At 40.1% G+C, this 17256-nt stretch overlaps 1 protein-coding gene across 3 annotated transcripts in view; it reads right to left on the minus strand.

The window, feature by feature from the left end:
• The window catches only part of Fhit (fragile histidine triad diadenosine triphosphatase), a 1459653-nt gene that overhangs the window by 1259475 nt on the left and 182922 nt on the right, over nucleotides 1-17256 (minus strand). Inside the window, exon 2 of one of the 3 annotated variants that reach the window (XM_076931540.1) lies at nucleotides 14611-14666. The exons of the other annotated variants lie outside the window; for them this stretch is intronic. Within the exon in view, the coding sequence (XP_076787655.1) occupies nucleotides 14611-14619 (9 nt within the window). The 5' untranslated portion in view covers nucleotides 14620-14666. The remainder of the gene's footprint in view (nucleotides 1-14610; nucleotides 14667-17256) is intronic. 3 annotated transcript variants of the gene reach the window in all.

Here is a 17256-nt window from a genome sequence, read left to right on the forward strand (position 1 = left end):
TTAAATTCCAGGAATGAGATGGAAATGAACACCCAAGGCAGTATCTTCATTTAAGCGATGGTTTTCAACTCCAGGCTCCATCTGCAGATTCAATAACAGAAGCCTAAAATATTCAGAGGAAACCCCTGCATCTATACTGAGACTGTATAGACCTTTTTTCTTTGCCACCATTCCCTAAGCAATACACATGGTGACAACTATTTAAACCACATTTACATCACACTGGGTAGAAGTAACCTAAGGATAAAACATCCAGGAGTATGTGCAGAGCTTATAGGAAGACACTGCAGGGCATCCCTGAGGATGCTCAGGCATCTTATGCACCAGGCATCTGCACAGATCCTGGGCCAATTCTTTGTTTCCTGACAACATGCTAGCTTTCTCTCACTGGACACTAGAATGTTGATACAATTAGGTCTTCAAAAAAGCTGAACTACAAATTCTGTGTGCTTCAAATTCTCTGCTAGAGCTGGGTTTTATTTCTTAAGAGATAATCTTCACATTGGCTTTTCAAAAAAAAAAAATAAGAAGAAGAAGAAGAAGAAAGAACCTGTAATTATAGGCTTATGGTTACATATGGGGAACAAAGAATGCGTAAAGAAAGAAAGAAAAACATCATCAAGAAGCTAGTTATCCCTAGATGTATAAAAAGGAGTAGACCAATGATGCCAGGTGCATATATACTGTAACAAAACTGTAATTTAAATCAAGCTATTAAAATACTCAAAAGAGGACAAATTTGTGTTTTTAAAAATCATCTTTAAAATGAGATATTACCAGTGCTATTACCAATATACTACAAAATAAAGCACTCCAAGCATTGCTTCAGTTAGTAACCACTAGAGCTTCTGAAGAAGCATTCCTCATAGAGAAAACATGAGCAAGGATGGTCTTCATACAATATGCCAGCGACTTTTATAAACAGCATTTATAAAAGCTGTGTAGTGAGGGGGTTATAGAAGCCACCTGTCTGTGTCTACCTGTGGCTACCATAGCACAAATATTACCCACTTTCTATTACCCGCTACACTTAACATTCATACAAAACTTGACCATCCTAAACAGAAAGGGATCAGTATGGTGTGTGTGTGTGTGTGTGTGTGTGTGTGTGTGTGTGTGTAGTGTGTCAGACATCAACCTTGTTCTGTAAGCACTTTGTGAATTGAACTGTCTTCCCAGATCTGACTAACAAATTCTTGGGCGCAAAACCCAGAACTACTTTTCAAGGTACATAACCAGTTAGTCATTTGAATGTCAAGACAAGGATAAAGATTTATTAGTCCAACCACCCAGGACTTATATATTATGGCTGCAAGACAGAACTTATTAAATAATTTCACTGGTCACATAACTGAATGTAAAGGGGGACACATTCTACTGGCTGTGGTCAAATATGATTGTTGCTGCAATAGATTAAAGGCCCCAGAAGTGCCCTTATTTAGGTCGGTGACCAAATGTCATTCCAGATGATTTTGTTCTTCATGGGCAATGTCTCCAAGGTGCTGGATGTATGAAAATGTAGCCCGCACCAAGGTATAAATTTTAGATTGCTGCCACCTTTGGGAATGATAAGCACTTTAGTCAGGAAAAATCTCATCCTTCTACCTCATCAGCAAGACAGCAACAGAATTCAGACTTATAGAACGGACATGAAAACACGAAGAGAATTCTCAATGTTTGCTGTAACCTCAAATTATCCAGGAAACTAGAACTGAATTTAGGAGTCACACAAATTTTGACCCTGTCAATTGTCACCTATGAAGAGACAAATAAGAGCAAGAAATGGGAGCTGAGCTCAAGCTATCCCACATAACACTAACAATGTGCCCAGTGACCACTTCTGTGGGGATAGCTGAGAGAAGCAGGTTATGACTTTGGTATTCTATGGCTTTAACTCTAAGATTTCTGTAGTTATAGCCTCTAAGTGTTACTTTCTAAACAGTAAATGCCTGTACTTAGAGGAAGTGGTTCACATCCTAAACTAAGGGAAGAACAATGGAAATCTATGAATAAACAAGTAAGCTGTTGTTTAGCCTATTAAATATTATTTCTATTTTTAAGTTATAGATACATTATTGGTAAATACCTTTTACTAATTTTTTGAGCATCTATAGATCATATGAATTCAATAGGAAAATTTTCCCATGTTTGGAATGCTTGGTCCATATCTCAGGATGCCCTTTTGGGAAGCTATAAGGTTTTTAGGAAGTAAGAGGTGAGAGCTGGAGGAAGCAGGTCACTCAGAGCAGATATTTGAAGGTTTATCATGGCCACTTACTGTATCTCTCAGTGTGCTTCCTGCCCATCATAAGCTGCTGCTGCACCCTTCCTGTTGTAGTAGACTTCACCCTCTGGAGCTGAAAGCTATCTGCCCCCCACCCTTTTCCTTTTTTCTCCCATTGTATATCTATGCATTTTGTCGTGATCTGTAACAGGCTGTGTTTCTACCTGGTAGAGAGAAAGGGACTTCTTCCCATATCTTGCTCAAAAAAAATGAAGAAGAGATAAGTCTTCTGTCACAGAAAGCATGGCTTTAAGGTCTGTGCCTGCCACTTCCCATTTCTCTGGGCTGCACATTCCTCTAAGGAAGCCATGATTACTTCTGGGATCTGGATCTGAGCTCTGTCTCAACTTCACCTAGGCCTTGGTTTTCTCCTCTACAGAGCGAACATAATAGCAGTGCTAAAGACTTAAGAAGAAGCAGGTTAATACCTGCTTAGCATGGGCCTGACTCAAACAGAGAGCATGCGCCAACACTGTACCACTGAGACCAGTCTCAGCTGATCTTGGAACTCTTCACACCAGTCAGATTCACAGCTTACAATAAGCCTTAACAAACAATAAGAAATCCAATTTATGAGCTGAAAGCCAAAAGCAGAGGTGGAATTCTGAGCCTCACTATCCCACACTGAGCCTGAGGACCAAGCAGCATCAATGGTCCCAGTTGTACCCTTTACCTGTTGCCTGGAATTGCCCATGCACCTGTTAAACTTTTGAAGCTTTGCCAGTCAATTGTTGAGCACGTTCATTATTTAAAACTAACCAATGTAGTTACAAAACTGATAAGACATGACAGGCAAATAAAAATGTTTTATGTGCAATGCTTACACTGAACTAATTCTACTCCTTTTATTACTAAGATTATCTGCACTAGGGTGAGTGAGGGGGCCTCAGCAGTAAATGTGCATTTGCCAAGCTTGAAGACTTGATTTCAATCCCTAGGTCCCAAATATGGAAAGCAGAAAACTGATTCTCATAAGTTGTGCTCTAAACTATACAGCTGTGCCATGACACAAACACAAGAGAACATACACACACACACACACACACACACACACACACACACAGACACTGAAATAAACTAAATGTAGTAGAAGCAATTTGTAAAATGATCATCTGCATTGACTGCATGGGGAAAGCCACACCCTTCTCTTCTGTCACCTTTCTAGAGTGAATCAGCCAAGTCAGTAAAGGCTACGTTAAGACTTGGTATTTTGTTGATGGGCAAGGGTTAAAGACAGACAAATCACTATGCTATACGTCTTCAGCTGTTACATACTGAACATCACCAAAGGAAATAAATATGATTTTCAAGTGTTTAAACCCATTATACAACACGGATAATGGGGAGCACTTGTTCATCAATTTCAGACATAGATTGGCTAGGGAAAGAATAATTTGGCACAAATTAACCAGCACACGACATGAGAATTAGTAAGGTAGATGGAATTCATACTGAAACTGTGATTATTATTTATAAGCTGTATGCTACACATACTTTATATAAGAAAATTTATAGTAAGTATATATACATGCATACATGTGTATTTTTCCTAGAGAGATCATTTGTAGTTTCCAATATACCATTAAACCATTGTTTTAAACAAAGAAGAACCTAGAAGCTTATGACAGAGCCTTGGGCCCATCTTTTAAACACTAAGGCTAGACGTTATGTTTAGCTTCAGCCGACCGCCCCCCAATTTTATTAAACTTAAATACACTGCACTTAAGTATTCCCATTCTTCATAGCAACCAAAAATGCTCATGGTTTCAAGCTCACTATTGTGGAAATGTTTTCTGTATAGAAATATAAAATAGCCTTCTACAATTCAGAAAAACCATGAAGAGAAAACAAAACAAAACAAAAACAAACAAGTATGCCATGCCCCCTCTGTGAATCCAAAGTGGCTGAACAAGGAAGACAAACTCATGAATCTCTGACATTCGAGGAATGACACTGACAAACTAAAGCAAAATGTCCTGTGGGATTGATGTAGATCAAGGGAACACTGCACAGGATGTTGTTCATTGTTAACGCACTAGTAAACACTATTAAAATTACTATAATTATTAATGATCAGAAATTATCCTAAGCACTTCTGAGGTTTCTGCAAGTAAATAAGCAACAACAACAACAACAACAAAAAAATAAACAAATGAACAAAAATGGAGGACGACTGACTTCCTGCTATTAGAATCTCCCCTAGTGCTATGATTGCCTTGGCCCAAGAACTGTCAGTTAGCCAGCCTGTAAAAACACCTTTCTGTCAGCATCAGTTGATTTGAATATCTGGACATCGTAAGGAAGCAATGTAACAATAATAGCTGCTTGGTACTAAAGCATAACTCTTAGATCCTGGAGTTGCCACCAGAGCTGTCACAGTGATATACATGTTCAAATAACTTGTGTGGCTCTTTCCCTGAAACCATTCCTACCGAGGCCACTGGAAGAGTCCTTCTCCTGGTGACCGCTGTGACTAGTGCAAAAGTACAAAAGGACAATGCTATGATGGTACAATCACAGCCCTTTATTTGTACAAAGGTCAGTTGTGAATGGTGCAGACATTTCTGGCTGTTGGCTCACTTTGTAAATAGCCAGGAGTATCCCACACTGCGTGCATCCCGTCCATTGGGGATTGAAATGTTACACCCAATGAAAGCCTTCTTGTGGTCTTTCCTTTCTTAGTTTTGATCTCTACCGTTCCCAAGGTGAACTGAGGTGGCCACACAGAGGAAGAAGAAACGGCAGCTCTAAGAGCAGTGATGGCAGGATCACAGCATCAGAGCTGTGCTGGGTGGCAGCAGCTGTAACAGCAAGAGCAATGCAGGAAGACCAGCAGGGAGCCGAAGCCACAGCAGCAATCTGACAGCAGCCATAGCAGAGACTGCATCTAAGGATTTCAAAGTGGCCATGTCTCACACACTGAGTGATGGTGGAAGAAAGGGAAGCTGTAGCTGAAGACGGTTGTGTGGCTGTATAACAGACACGGGAGGTCCTCATCACTAGAAGGGTGCCACAGATGAAGAGTCTCAGATACCTGAGCTCCAGAGCTGAAACACTAGCTACTGTCAGGTCTGAGAATCTTGGTACCAAACTCTGAAAGCTGCAATGTTAGCCACCACTAAGGATTAGGGAATTCCAACCTCCTGGGTCTGTTACAAAAGCACTATGGCAAGATCACCATAAGGCTATACATTGCTAGAGGCAAATCCCAGAGCTGCTGTGTTCCCCACAGGACTCAGGTCCAGTACCAGAGGACAGCAAAGCTGTAACACTGGACAGGGCCACCTGCTGCTGCATACAGCTGTCAGAAACCAAAGGTTGTAAAATCAATCTAGGACCAGAGTTAGAAAACTTCTCCTGCTTACCCAAGATTCCTACAAAAGAACCTCCTATCATGGATGGCCCTGGTGTTGTTTGTATTTTGATGTTAATTTCACTTTCTCAGGAGGTGCAGAGTCCCATACTCAGGTGACTTCTTGTGAACCATTCCCTAATGAATAAAGGAGCCAATCACCAGGCAAGGGACCTCTGGGCAAGTGAGCGGGACCTCCGGGTTGGATAGGGGAAGACAGTAGACTGGAGAGAGGGGCTTTTTGGACGGGGATAGCAAGAGGACAAGATGTAGCTACTAGTGTCTCCTACTTTCAATGGAGGATCTGCGAGGATTTGCCACCAGAGGATTTAGATTTACAAGATTCGTTGTTGGGCCCGGCGGCTACTGAGTTACCATTTTTTTTTCTGAACTAAGTTTGTGTGGTGGTTTCCTTCACTTGGCTGCTCAACTGGGTTCCAGAGAGAAAGGTCTGGTGGCAAAGCGTGGGTGTGCCAGATCTGTACCACAAAAGGCCGTTGGAATTTTGAAGCATGGGGCTGGCATGGTAGCGACCTGCCAGAGGGAACTTATAGAACTGAGTGAAGAGATTTTGGAGCCCTAAGTCAGAGAGTCTCCAGTAGAAGAGAACAGGCCAGCCACTGCCCACCAAGTGCATGAACGGCCAGCCCATCAGGGCAGAGAGTAGCTGGGTATAGCGTGGGTGGTGCCGCCTTTTTTTTTCTAAATATTTCCTGCAACAACTCCAGGCATCTGAGTGATGACAGTATGAGAAGGGAGAGAGCCTACGATTCTAGTTTCTAATTAATGAAACCCATCTCCTTGGCCTCTAAGCAATCAAGAGAAGGAAGGAAAATTTTCAGGGAGAAGAATACAGTAAATACTAGAGTAAACCATCCATGTAGTGGAACTCTCATGAGAGAACATATTAAATTGCCTTAGCACAGTGACTAAGACATCAAAGGTGCTCAACAAATGTTACCTACCACAGTGATTGTATTATTGTTGCATCCCCTATAAAAGTTATTTTTCAGAGCTTTCTACAGTGTGGAAATAGGGTCAAGGACACTTCAGGCAAAGAAAAAAATACACAATAAACAGAAAGACTAAAACCTAATTCGGTAGTAGGAAAAGCTTCGAGAACATGTCAGGAAGCCCAGGTCTGGCAGGGATAAAGAAGATAGGGTAGGCATTTGCTATATGAGTTCAAACACACACCCATTCCTCACTTTCTTCTGAAAAGAACAAATTAAATTGAATCTTCAAAGCAGTCGCTCTTCTGTTTTTGTTTCTGACAGGTAGTGTAAATTGTGCTTCTAATATATTTGTGAAAAGCCTATAAGGGAATGATAAATCAGGCAATATTCATATATTCATCAGTCCCTTAATTGTTGTTAAATCCTAACAACACCTAAAATTGATCTGTTCCAAGATTTACCGCTGTGACAAACATCCACCTGGAAAGTGTGCGGAGTAATTAAGGGGAGCGACCACAGACTTGTGACAACGGAAGGCTTATGAACAAGATTTAAACTTCCCCAAGGGAATAACTGGGTGATGCTTATTCTGTAGACGAACAATGGCAATGACTAATGAGATTTTTTTTCTTACTGTAGGAGTTTGATTTAGCCCAGCTGTATCAGGTAACAAATGAATGCCCAACCCAAGTGGTCCAGCCCAACCCAGTGGTCTAGCCCAACCAGAAAATTCTTTGTGAGAGGTAATGGTGTACATCTTCAGTGACCTAGAAAATGAACTGCATGTCAAATAGGATACTTTAAACCACTATAAACTGACATAAAAATTAGAACTTAATTTAAAAAAAAAAAACCTTAAATTAACCGCAATTGGATTCAACCAAATTATAGATACAAGATTCCAATAGAATTGCATTGAAGCAGATAGGAGAGAAATGTTTTCTTTCTTTGGTTCTTTGCACCTACAGTCAAATAGTTGGATCTAACAGGTAAGTTTTATTAATCTTTCTTGTCCAGGAAACGAAGAACTACTGGCCAGCGTTAGAAAACACAGAAGTAAATGTAAGACAGTGTTGATAGTAACCTTGTTTCCTAAACCACAAAAGTGTTGCCTGGGATGCTGTTAGAATAAACTGCTGAACCACACTCCACATCCCTTAAACCAGAATCAGTCTTTTAAACAAAATCTCCAGCTAATTCCTGTGAGGTATAAAGAGCAGTGAATGTTCTTATTCATTAATATAAAAAATAAACCTTTATGATCTTCAGTGTCTAGTAAAGGGGAGTCACATACAAATATTAAAATTTAAATAAAATAAAACTAAAATGCATTTACATGAGCCACGTTTTAAATGTTCAGTTAGCATCAGTGGCATCTCCATCACCATAGAAACTTCAATAAAAGACATGTCACTGAACAGATAGGATGAAGAAACTTATACTGATAAAGTTTAGGTTCTAGAAGTGGAAACTCCGAGGAACAATAAACAAAATAAGTGACTGTTGTAGCCATTTATCTATATATGGATATTTAAATGCAAAACACTGAAGAGAGATCAGGGGGGTTGTGGCCTCACTGAAAGAATTAGAGGCCGTGGGCCATGACAAGTGTTTCACAAGAATAAAAAAAAGTCAGTGTCTGTATAAAGGGCCAGCATTCTTGGGGAACAGCAAGGGTCACAAGCCTATGAAATATTGAGAAGAGAAAGGTGAAACAAGAGGAAGGAAGAAGGAGGGAAGGGGAGAAGGAAACTTGGTAGGGAAAGGGGCCTTCTTCCCTACATCAGGGATTTGGGATTTTGCTCTAAATGAAAGTCAGAGTCCTTGGAGTAGAAGAGCAACATGATCTGACTTAACAGTAATTCTAGTTCAGCAAAAATGGACAGGCAAGCAATGTTTGCTCATTTTCATTGAAAGTTATTGTTAGATTGAAAATGTCCCTATGCAAATGTCCTTGTAAGAGGACTTACAACAGGTTTCAGTATCCACCTGAAATATCTTAATGCATGACACACAGAATAAGGTCATTAAAATTTATCACTGTAACATGCAAGCACCTCTAGGCTGCAGTAATATGTGTGGTCATCTCTTGATCTTTGGATTTTCTATACAGAATCTGCAATCATGCTTGTGACAAGCACCTCTAGACAACTCTAAGCAATGCAAGGTAAAGTTGTTCACTTAACTGAAAGGAGGCATCTTGTCCTCAAAACCTGCCAATTACTTTGTTACTAAGTTTCGGATACATTCTAGAGACTAGAAGACTATTATTTTCCAGTGTTTCTCTGTGTCTATGCATACACATATGTGCAGGTGCCCTTTTGTGTGCACACATGTTCGAAGACAGATATCAACCTTGGATGTCATTCTTCAGGAGCCATCTACCATGTGCTCTGAAACAGGGTCTCTCACTAGAATCCGGGGCTTTCATATTAGGTGAGGGGTTGATCCCAGATATCTTTTGTCACCACTTCCAAGCTGGAGAATACAGACATATGTCCCTGCACCCATAGACTTCCATAGGAGCTGAGGGTAAAACACAGCTCCAGATGCTCACATGACAAGTACTTTATCAGCTGAGCATTCATCCTAGCTTCGTTTTCTTTTCTTTACCAATTTTTAAGGTCTGAATCTGCTCTATGTATACTTCAATTCAATGTTAGAGCTTTGGAAACCTGGATGTAGGTGCATCTAAGGGTTATTTTTCAGAGCTCCTGGAAACAAGAGCATACTTTACCAAGGGAGAATGTTCTTATCTTACAGGTAATTCAGCTACAGCCCCGTGAACTGCAGGTCACCATAGCCTGTGTATAAAATGTCATCATCAGCCCCAAGGCCAGTGTGCGTGAAGACAGCCCTGCGAGAGTTATAGCCAACTCACAGTCCTAAAAAGACTGAGCGCCGTCACCCGCAGCAGTTTATTCCCTGAGGACCACCACCAACTGTGATCCTGCCACAGTTCATGCAGAAAACTGCAGTGAGGTCACCTTCAGTGAATTAAATCAACCGCACAGTAAATCAAGGCATGCCCGGTCACTGGGAACTAACAGTTCAGATGCTCATAGCAGGTGAGTGCAATGAGGAACATCCTTTTCATGAATCTAGACACAGGATTTTTGAGCTACTGAATATAGGATGGAGGTCTTTACAACCAAAATATTATCAATTTTCATTCATTCATTCATTCATTCATTCATTCAACAACTACAAGTACACACCGAGGACCTTCCCTAGTCAGGAGTTGGGTCTTGTGCTGAAAATACTCAAGTCTGTGTGGCACAGCTAAAGCATTCACCGACTCATGGCTCCTTCAGAACACTGCATAATTTTTTTATATCATATATTTTTACTATTTTGGGTTTTACCTTATGTATATGTTCTCATGTACATGCATGTGTACGTGTGCACATGCACATGACACTCTGAGATCAGTGGCAGATGTCTCCCTCAATTTCTCTCGACCTATATAATCTTTTGAGATAGGATTCTTATTGAATCTGAGGTCAGAGAGCTCCAGGGATCCTCCTGCCTCCACTTTCCAAATAATGGGAATAGAAGCTCAGATATCCTAGCTTTTCACATGGGGCTGGGATCTGAACTTGGGTCCTCATGATTGAGTAGTAAGTACTTTGCCAAGTGAGCTGTCTCCTCAATCAATATTTTGTTGTTTTTGTTTGGGGTGTTCTTTTTTAATTGTTTTGTAATTTGAGATAGAGTCTCTGCTACCCAGGCTGGCCTCAACTGCTACGCCTAGGTTTACTAAGTGCTGCAGCTATTGGTGTGCACAACCATGCTGGCCTCCACTGGCTAGCCATCTACTATCACTATGTCAGTTCTTCTGAATTATGAGAAAACTGACAATGAACTTGCAAAAATGCACCTTATATGCATCACTTTTGCTGAAATGAGTCAAATGCAGTGATTTGATTATGATAACTTTGTAAGTTAGTCAGGAAGCCCAAGGAGCCTAAGCTGTCCTTTTATCTATATATGCAGTAAGCCATTAATCTCTGGAAAACTTAGTTAAATGAGGTGGATACCACCTTCCTCATATAAAAATTGTAATGATTAGATTAAATTGTTCATAAGGGCTTAAATTTTTAGAAATGGCATAAAATAACTAATATATTTTCTTAATATTATATAAGTAAAACTGGAAACATTGCTCTTATAGATCATTTGTCTAGTATTATACCTATATGTGTACGTGGATATGATGTCTATTTGTATGTGTGTATAGATGATGATGATATATATATGTATATATATATTCTGATGGCTGGCTCATAATTTTCAAGAAAACAGGAAGTTCAAGGCAGCCATTAGATAGCTTCGGTTTCTCCCGATCTCTTCTGGATCCTCTAGGCCCTAGGAGTTGCCCAGCATGCTTGTGACAATGGCTCAAATCTCTCAAAGGATTCATTTCTCATCCACAAAAGCAAAGCAAATGACAGGGTGGGAACGAGCATTACAGTTTAGAGTTGACTGAGCAAACATCGGGGCTGTGGGAGGCATGGTCCTCAAGGGCACTTCAGAATTCTTTTTATGATTCAGAGGGCTGGGCAATATTTACCCAAACAAAGCTGGCTCTTTGCCTGGACTATGCTGTTATATAACAGCTTTCCCTTCCTAAAAGCAGAAGCAATGGTTTCCATGTATTGTCTAAACAGCAGTTTTAAATTATTAAGACTGATAAAGAAAAGAGAAACAGATTTAAATGTTTCATCGAGAAGTTAGAAAAGTACTGTTAGGAAAATTTGTGAAGTTTATTAGGTCAATCTGGGCTCTAATATACTGAGATTATTGATCTATACCTGTAAGTACAATAAATCAGAGCAGCCAGGGAGGCAGCTCCAGCTCAAAATGAGAAGACACATCAATTAGGGAGTTCTGCACTTCCTCCTGGCTTGCTTTTATAAAATCACTTAACTCCAAAAATATTCTCTCTCTCTCTCTCTCTCTCTCTCTCTCTCTCTCTCTCTCTCTCACACACACACACACACACACACACACACACACACACACAACTGTGACTACACACCAAATGCTCTGTGACAATTGGAGGAGTGCTATGAAGTGCCATCTTCTGGATATGACATGGCCATTGTACTCAGGAAGCCACAGTAACGTGGTTAACTGAACATGATCAAGCCAGCTATGATTAGACAGGGGAGGAGCTCTCTGGATTCTACTTCTTAATGAGAAACTATTGGCAGATGACAGCTGCTGGGGACAGGATGCCACCAAGGCAGCTGCCCTGTACTCCAGTGGACTGCTTCCTATCACCTGACTTAGGAGGTTAGAAAGAACAAAAGAGAGAAGAGAGGAAAGAGAGAGAGAAGGGTGCAAGAAATAGGAAATGGAGAGGGGAACATGTTGGGATGATAGGAAGGGTGCTGGAGAACAGAAATGAGAGTGGACAGGTGCATATGTCATTGTACACATGTATGAAATCATCAATAAAACATAATTTTAATAAAAGAAGAGCGGTTATTGTCTGCTGTAGAGCACATGAGTTCCACCCTCAGAGCCACCTTCAGAGACTATAATTGACCTTAATCTTCCTGATTATGAATCTGTGAAACAGGGAACACAGTAGTGTTTCCCAAATCCTAGAACAAATAACACTGGGAGAATTGGATGCCATTAGATGACATACGAGCAGGCTCTCTCTTTCAAGAACTGCACATTTAATTCCAAGAATATTAAAATACATGTAGCCACCATACAAAGCTAAAGAACATCATTAGTTAGGAGGAGTTCCTGTTAAGGGAATGAAAAGGTGAATTTTAAACAGCCCTCCATAGGAAAAGACAAGTTCTTTGTAGAAGAGTAGTCTAGGTAATAAAGGCAAAAGGGACAGCAATTAGAAAAGGCATCAACTCCAATAGGCATCAGTGAAGAGACCAACTCACTAAATACAGCTGAGGAACTTTAAAGTGGAATGATCAAATTGTCACCTGCCAAACCTCCAGATGACTTGTAGCTTCACTAACAGAAGGTCAAAATAGCAGGTGTGTCCTAATGGTGACAGCACAGAAAGCACCCCCCGAGGAGCTCTCACGCTCACTTACCTAGGTCAAATCTAGAGATGACTTTCACTATAAGCAATGAAGTGGACAGAGAGATCAGCCAGGTGACAATAGATAACAGCAGGCCATGTGGTCTCCCACAGAACAGTGTGCTCTGCCTCTGGGACAGGTCTACACAGGAATAGCAGTGGGGTTATTTTAAAATAAGAAACTTCCAGAGCATATTGAATATAAAGAATTAGACCTTGTCTGAATTTGAAGAAGGAAGGAAGGAAATGAGGCGCAGGGGGAGGAGGCGACTGAACAAGGGCATTTTCCAGGAACGTGGAGAAGCAGCACTGTGGAACACGAGTAGGGAAAAGGAAAGGATTGGAGCACTTACTGCATGTGGCAACAGCACTTTTGGCCAGAGTTTTAACCCACTTTCTGTAAACAACAGAGAAAGGTGAACTGATGACTGCAATTTAGTTTGAAATACCTCAGAAGGAAGAGAGGAAAGAGATGGGGAAAGCAAGAGAGAAAATATACAACGATATTTATGATTATAAAATCTGAATGTGCGTTCAGCTACATAATGCGCAGGGCTCAGAACCAAATGAAAACACACAGCCTCTTATTCTTTAGTTGTAAGAATGTCTATACAGTAGCCAGAGCCCAGACAGTGTATGTAGATGTGGAGGGGGTAGGGACTCATGTGCCCTCCAATTTATGAACTACATGTACGATATCTACGCATGAAGTGATCATTCCTAAAATCAGATGCCAAAGAATAGCAGGGACTACTCGTACCAATGCTGAGTACCATTCTAGACAGATAGCCCATGCAAGCCCAGGGCCCAGGCCAGGAGGTAGCACAAATCAGCAATATAATTCAGAGATGGGGCCTCCTCTTTTACATAGTCCTTTCCTATCCCCATCTCCCCACTGCAGGTACCTGCTCTCTGCCTCGGAATACACCCTGAACACTGCATGACAGGTCAATTTAGCATTCACCTCATCAAGGTTTGATACCATCTTGTTAAAACTGACAGTGCTATTTAGAATATACACCTCCTGAGAGACAGATACTCAGTCTGTGTAAGACGCCTGCCCTCTTGAGCCTTTTGGTTTACTGAGGAACACTATAAAACCTTCTTTGCCTGGGTTCTTCCATGAGTATTAACCAGCCTTTTCCTGTTCCAGATATGATCTTCAGTTTTTCAGGAATCTGGCAAACTCACAGCTTCTGCTGTCTATATTTTTTTTTCTAAAGGACTGAAAACATCCACCTAAGTTATAGAAAAGCATGATTTCCTAAAGAGGAAATAAGGGGGAAAAAACCTGTGCTCAATGGTAGACTTACTCATCACCAAAGGCTGTGCCCAGTGGTAGGCTCATCACCAATTCTCTTCCGCATCCTTCCATGGAAAGTTCTGGGTCTTAGTTTGGGTTTTGTTTTTTGTTGTTGTTGTTTTGCTTTTGTATGTTTTATCTGATATAAGAAAAGTTATATAATAAACTAGAATAATCCTCTTAAAACATAGCAAAGGGAATCATGTTGATGAGAATTCAAGAAGCATTTGAGGGTTTTTGAGTATATAAGAAAGACTAGTCACCAAAGCTCATATTTTCTTTTTTCCAGATACTTACTCATATTGAACAGACCCACTATGTGGCCACATCACTGAGATCAGGCTAATGGCATCTGTGCCAATTAAAGTTAATTCTGTTATGAAATGCATGAGCCTTCCTACTCTTCCTTCCCCTTCTGCTATCTAGATGCAAATAGCATCTTGGGCCTAGGGGAAGGCAGAAACACAAAATGAGAAAAATCTGGATTCCTAAATCATCCCAAGAGGAAAGCTCCATTGCCAGGAGCAACAACACCAGGCTGCTACATGAATGAAGATGAAGTCCATTCTTTTTAGGCAGCATTACACTCTGCCATCTCTGTACTAAAGACCTTAATAAACAAAGCAAGTTAAATAGAAGAATCCCATGTCCTACCTGGGACATTCCGTTGTGCTGGAAGGATGGAAGTTGAAGACTAATGAGGTTGGAACCTGAATACATAGAGAGGAAGCCATGAGAAAGGGGAGAATGGAGAGAAGTTGAGACACAGAAGAAACAAACCTGACCATCAGATAATAGTTTATATGTATATGAGTGTTTTGTCTGCAATATGTTTGTACATCATGTGCTTATGGGGTGCCCATGGAGCTCAGAAAGGGCACCATCCTGCTTAGTTTTGACATTTTGTTGATACACTTTAAACAATTGAAAATAAGATGGTGGTGATTGATGATGGTGATGATGATGAATGATGAATGATGACAGGATAAGAAATTCCTGCTGATCTAAAATGGGAAATTGGAGAAATATGAAAGATTAATGACAAAATGAGTCAAAACATTTGTTTATCTTGGAAAATTAAAAATTCAAGGAAAAAGCCTTCATTGATTTACTTCAATCTTATGAAAGACCCATTCACCTGAAAATGTAAATACAATAAGGAAACAAATATTCTATCAATGATCTTTATTTCAGGGTAACCAGATGCTTAATAAGTTCTCCCTGAAAAACTATTCCATGTAATAAATGAAAAAAGACTGAAGAATTAGAGAACTGCCATTTTGTAACTTCTGTTTGAACAAGGCTTTCACCCAGAATAAGGCAATTGTTTTGATGGACAATGAGGCCATGTATGTAATGTTGATGGGCAGACAGTATGAAAACACATGTAAGCATGATGACTGGATAATGTGATCACACATGTAAGTATGATGAGTGGATAGTCAGACCATATGTTAAATATAAAAGCATAATGGGTGATCAGTGAGAAAACACATGTGTGTGTGATAGATGGATAATAAGGCCACATATGTAAGTGTAATGGATAGATTGTGAGACTCTGCATATAAGGACAACAGGTGGACCATGGGACCATACATGTGAGATGGGGATGATATCAGAATGGGCTCAGAACATCTGAATCTATCAATCCATCATATTTTTACTCAAAGGGACATCATCATTATGTGATTTTTTTTACATTATGTGATATAAAAGTACATTCAAAGCACCAATTATGAAGTCTTCTGGCTTAGAAATGTCTAGAAAATCTAACCCAAGCTATGGACAAAATACCAGATATAGAGGTGGTGGACCTAAGGATGCAATCCTTTTGGCATCTTAACATTTGAAAATACACTGAAGCGGGGAGGTATCTTTACTCGCCACCCTTCTGCTCTGAAGCATTTTATAAAACCTAGATAGAACATTCTTACCATTCCCTGAAACAGGCCATGATTGCTTATGTAAGACAAGTCCCTGGAGGACCCCTTATCACTGAAGACATGAGGACAGAAAGACATTGAACAGACAAATGGGCCCTGCTAAGTTCCCCACAGTGTACCTCAGATCATAAACATTTTGTATCATCGTGCCACTCTTTGAATATCTACTTCTTTAGCAAACCTAGCATAACACTCAATACACAGGTTACCCTAAGGGTATTTATTTCCTTACTGGAAGCTGCTATGCCTCACAAAAATTAAATAAATCTGTATGATTTTTTTTCTTGATAAAGCAACTTTCGGTATAGAATTCTCAGCCATGAACCTAAGATGTAAAGAAAAAAAAAATCTTAACCCTACAAAAGGCAAAGCCAAATATTGATACCCAATCTATTACATACAGCAAATTATGCAATTTTGCCCACAAATCACTGGCATCTATTTCAGGGATCTGACGCTCAGCCTTCTGATGTCGTTATATACACAGGCCACAGCAACTTTGTTCCAACTTAGCTAACTACGGTGATTTTGTGATCACAAATTTCAATATATCCCAATCTCAAAGCTTAAAATATGAAAAGTACGCTTTAGAAATCTATGAAGATGAGACTGGAAAGATGGCTCTGGGGTTAGGAGTGAGTGCTGTTCTTGCAGAGGACCTAGGTTCACATTCATGCTCATAACCATGCATAACTCCAGATCCAGGAGATCTAGTACAGTCTGCAGGTACACATGTGCACACACACACATACAGCCACAACCACACATGGCATATCTATACAGACACATAAATATGAAAATGTCTCTAAGGAAAAGGATAAGGAAATGATGTTCCTATGACAAGGATGTTGACAGAATGAGATTTTTTACCAGACCCCTGTTGCTCCGCAGGTGTCTTTGCCTCATCTTCCTCTTGAGTTATTTTTAGCTTCCATGTTGCACTGGCTAAAATGCTTACATTTTTTTTTTCACTTCAAGTTGCATTTTTAACAAATGACAGGCCCTCAAGATGTTTTTGATAGATGTTTGTTGTATGAATAATAATTATGCAAATCTCAAACCAAAAAAGAAATATAACACATGCAAAGAGGTGGAAAATGGCTAAAGCCCTTCTGTACACAGTTTTTGGAAGCTAGTCTGGGAAAATTTATCAAGGAGTTGTGTGTGACCCTTTTTCCAAAGTAGAGTCAAAATTCATGAGGCAAGGCGGAAGTTATACAGCATGTAATGATGGGTGAGAAGCACATCTGCTCTGTGGAGCTGCTCTCCATACAAAGGGTCTGGTAATTTCCATATACCATCAAAAGATAAAAGCCCGAGAAGGCAAGGGAAGGTATGTCATCTTTGGGCCTAAATA

The sequence above is a fragment of the Arvicanthis niloticus genome, chromosome 3 (assembly GCF_011762505.2).
Source record: "Arvicanthis niloticus isolate mArvNil1 chromosome 3, mArvNil1.pat.X, whole genome shotgun sequence".
Taxonomy (NCBI): Eukaryota; Metazoa; Chordata; class Mammalia; order Rodentia; family Muridae; genus Arvicanthis; species Arvicanthis niloticus.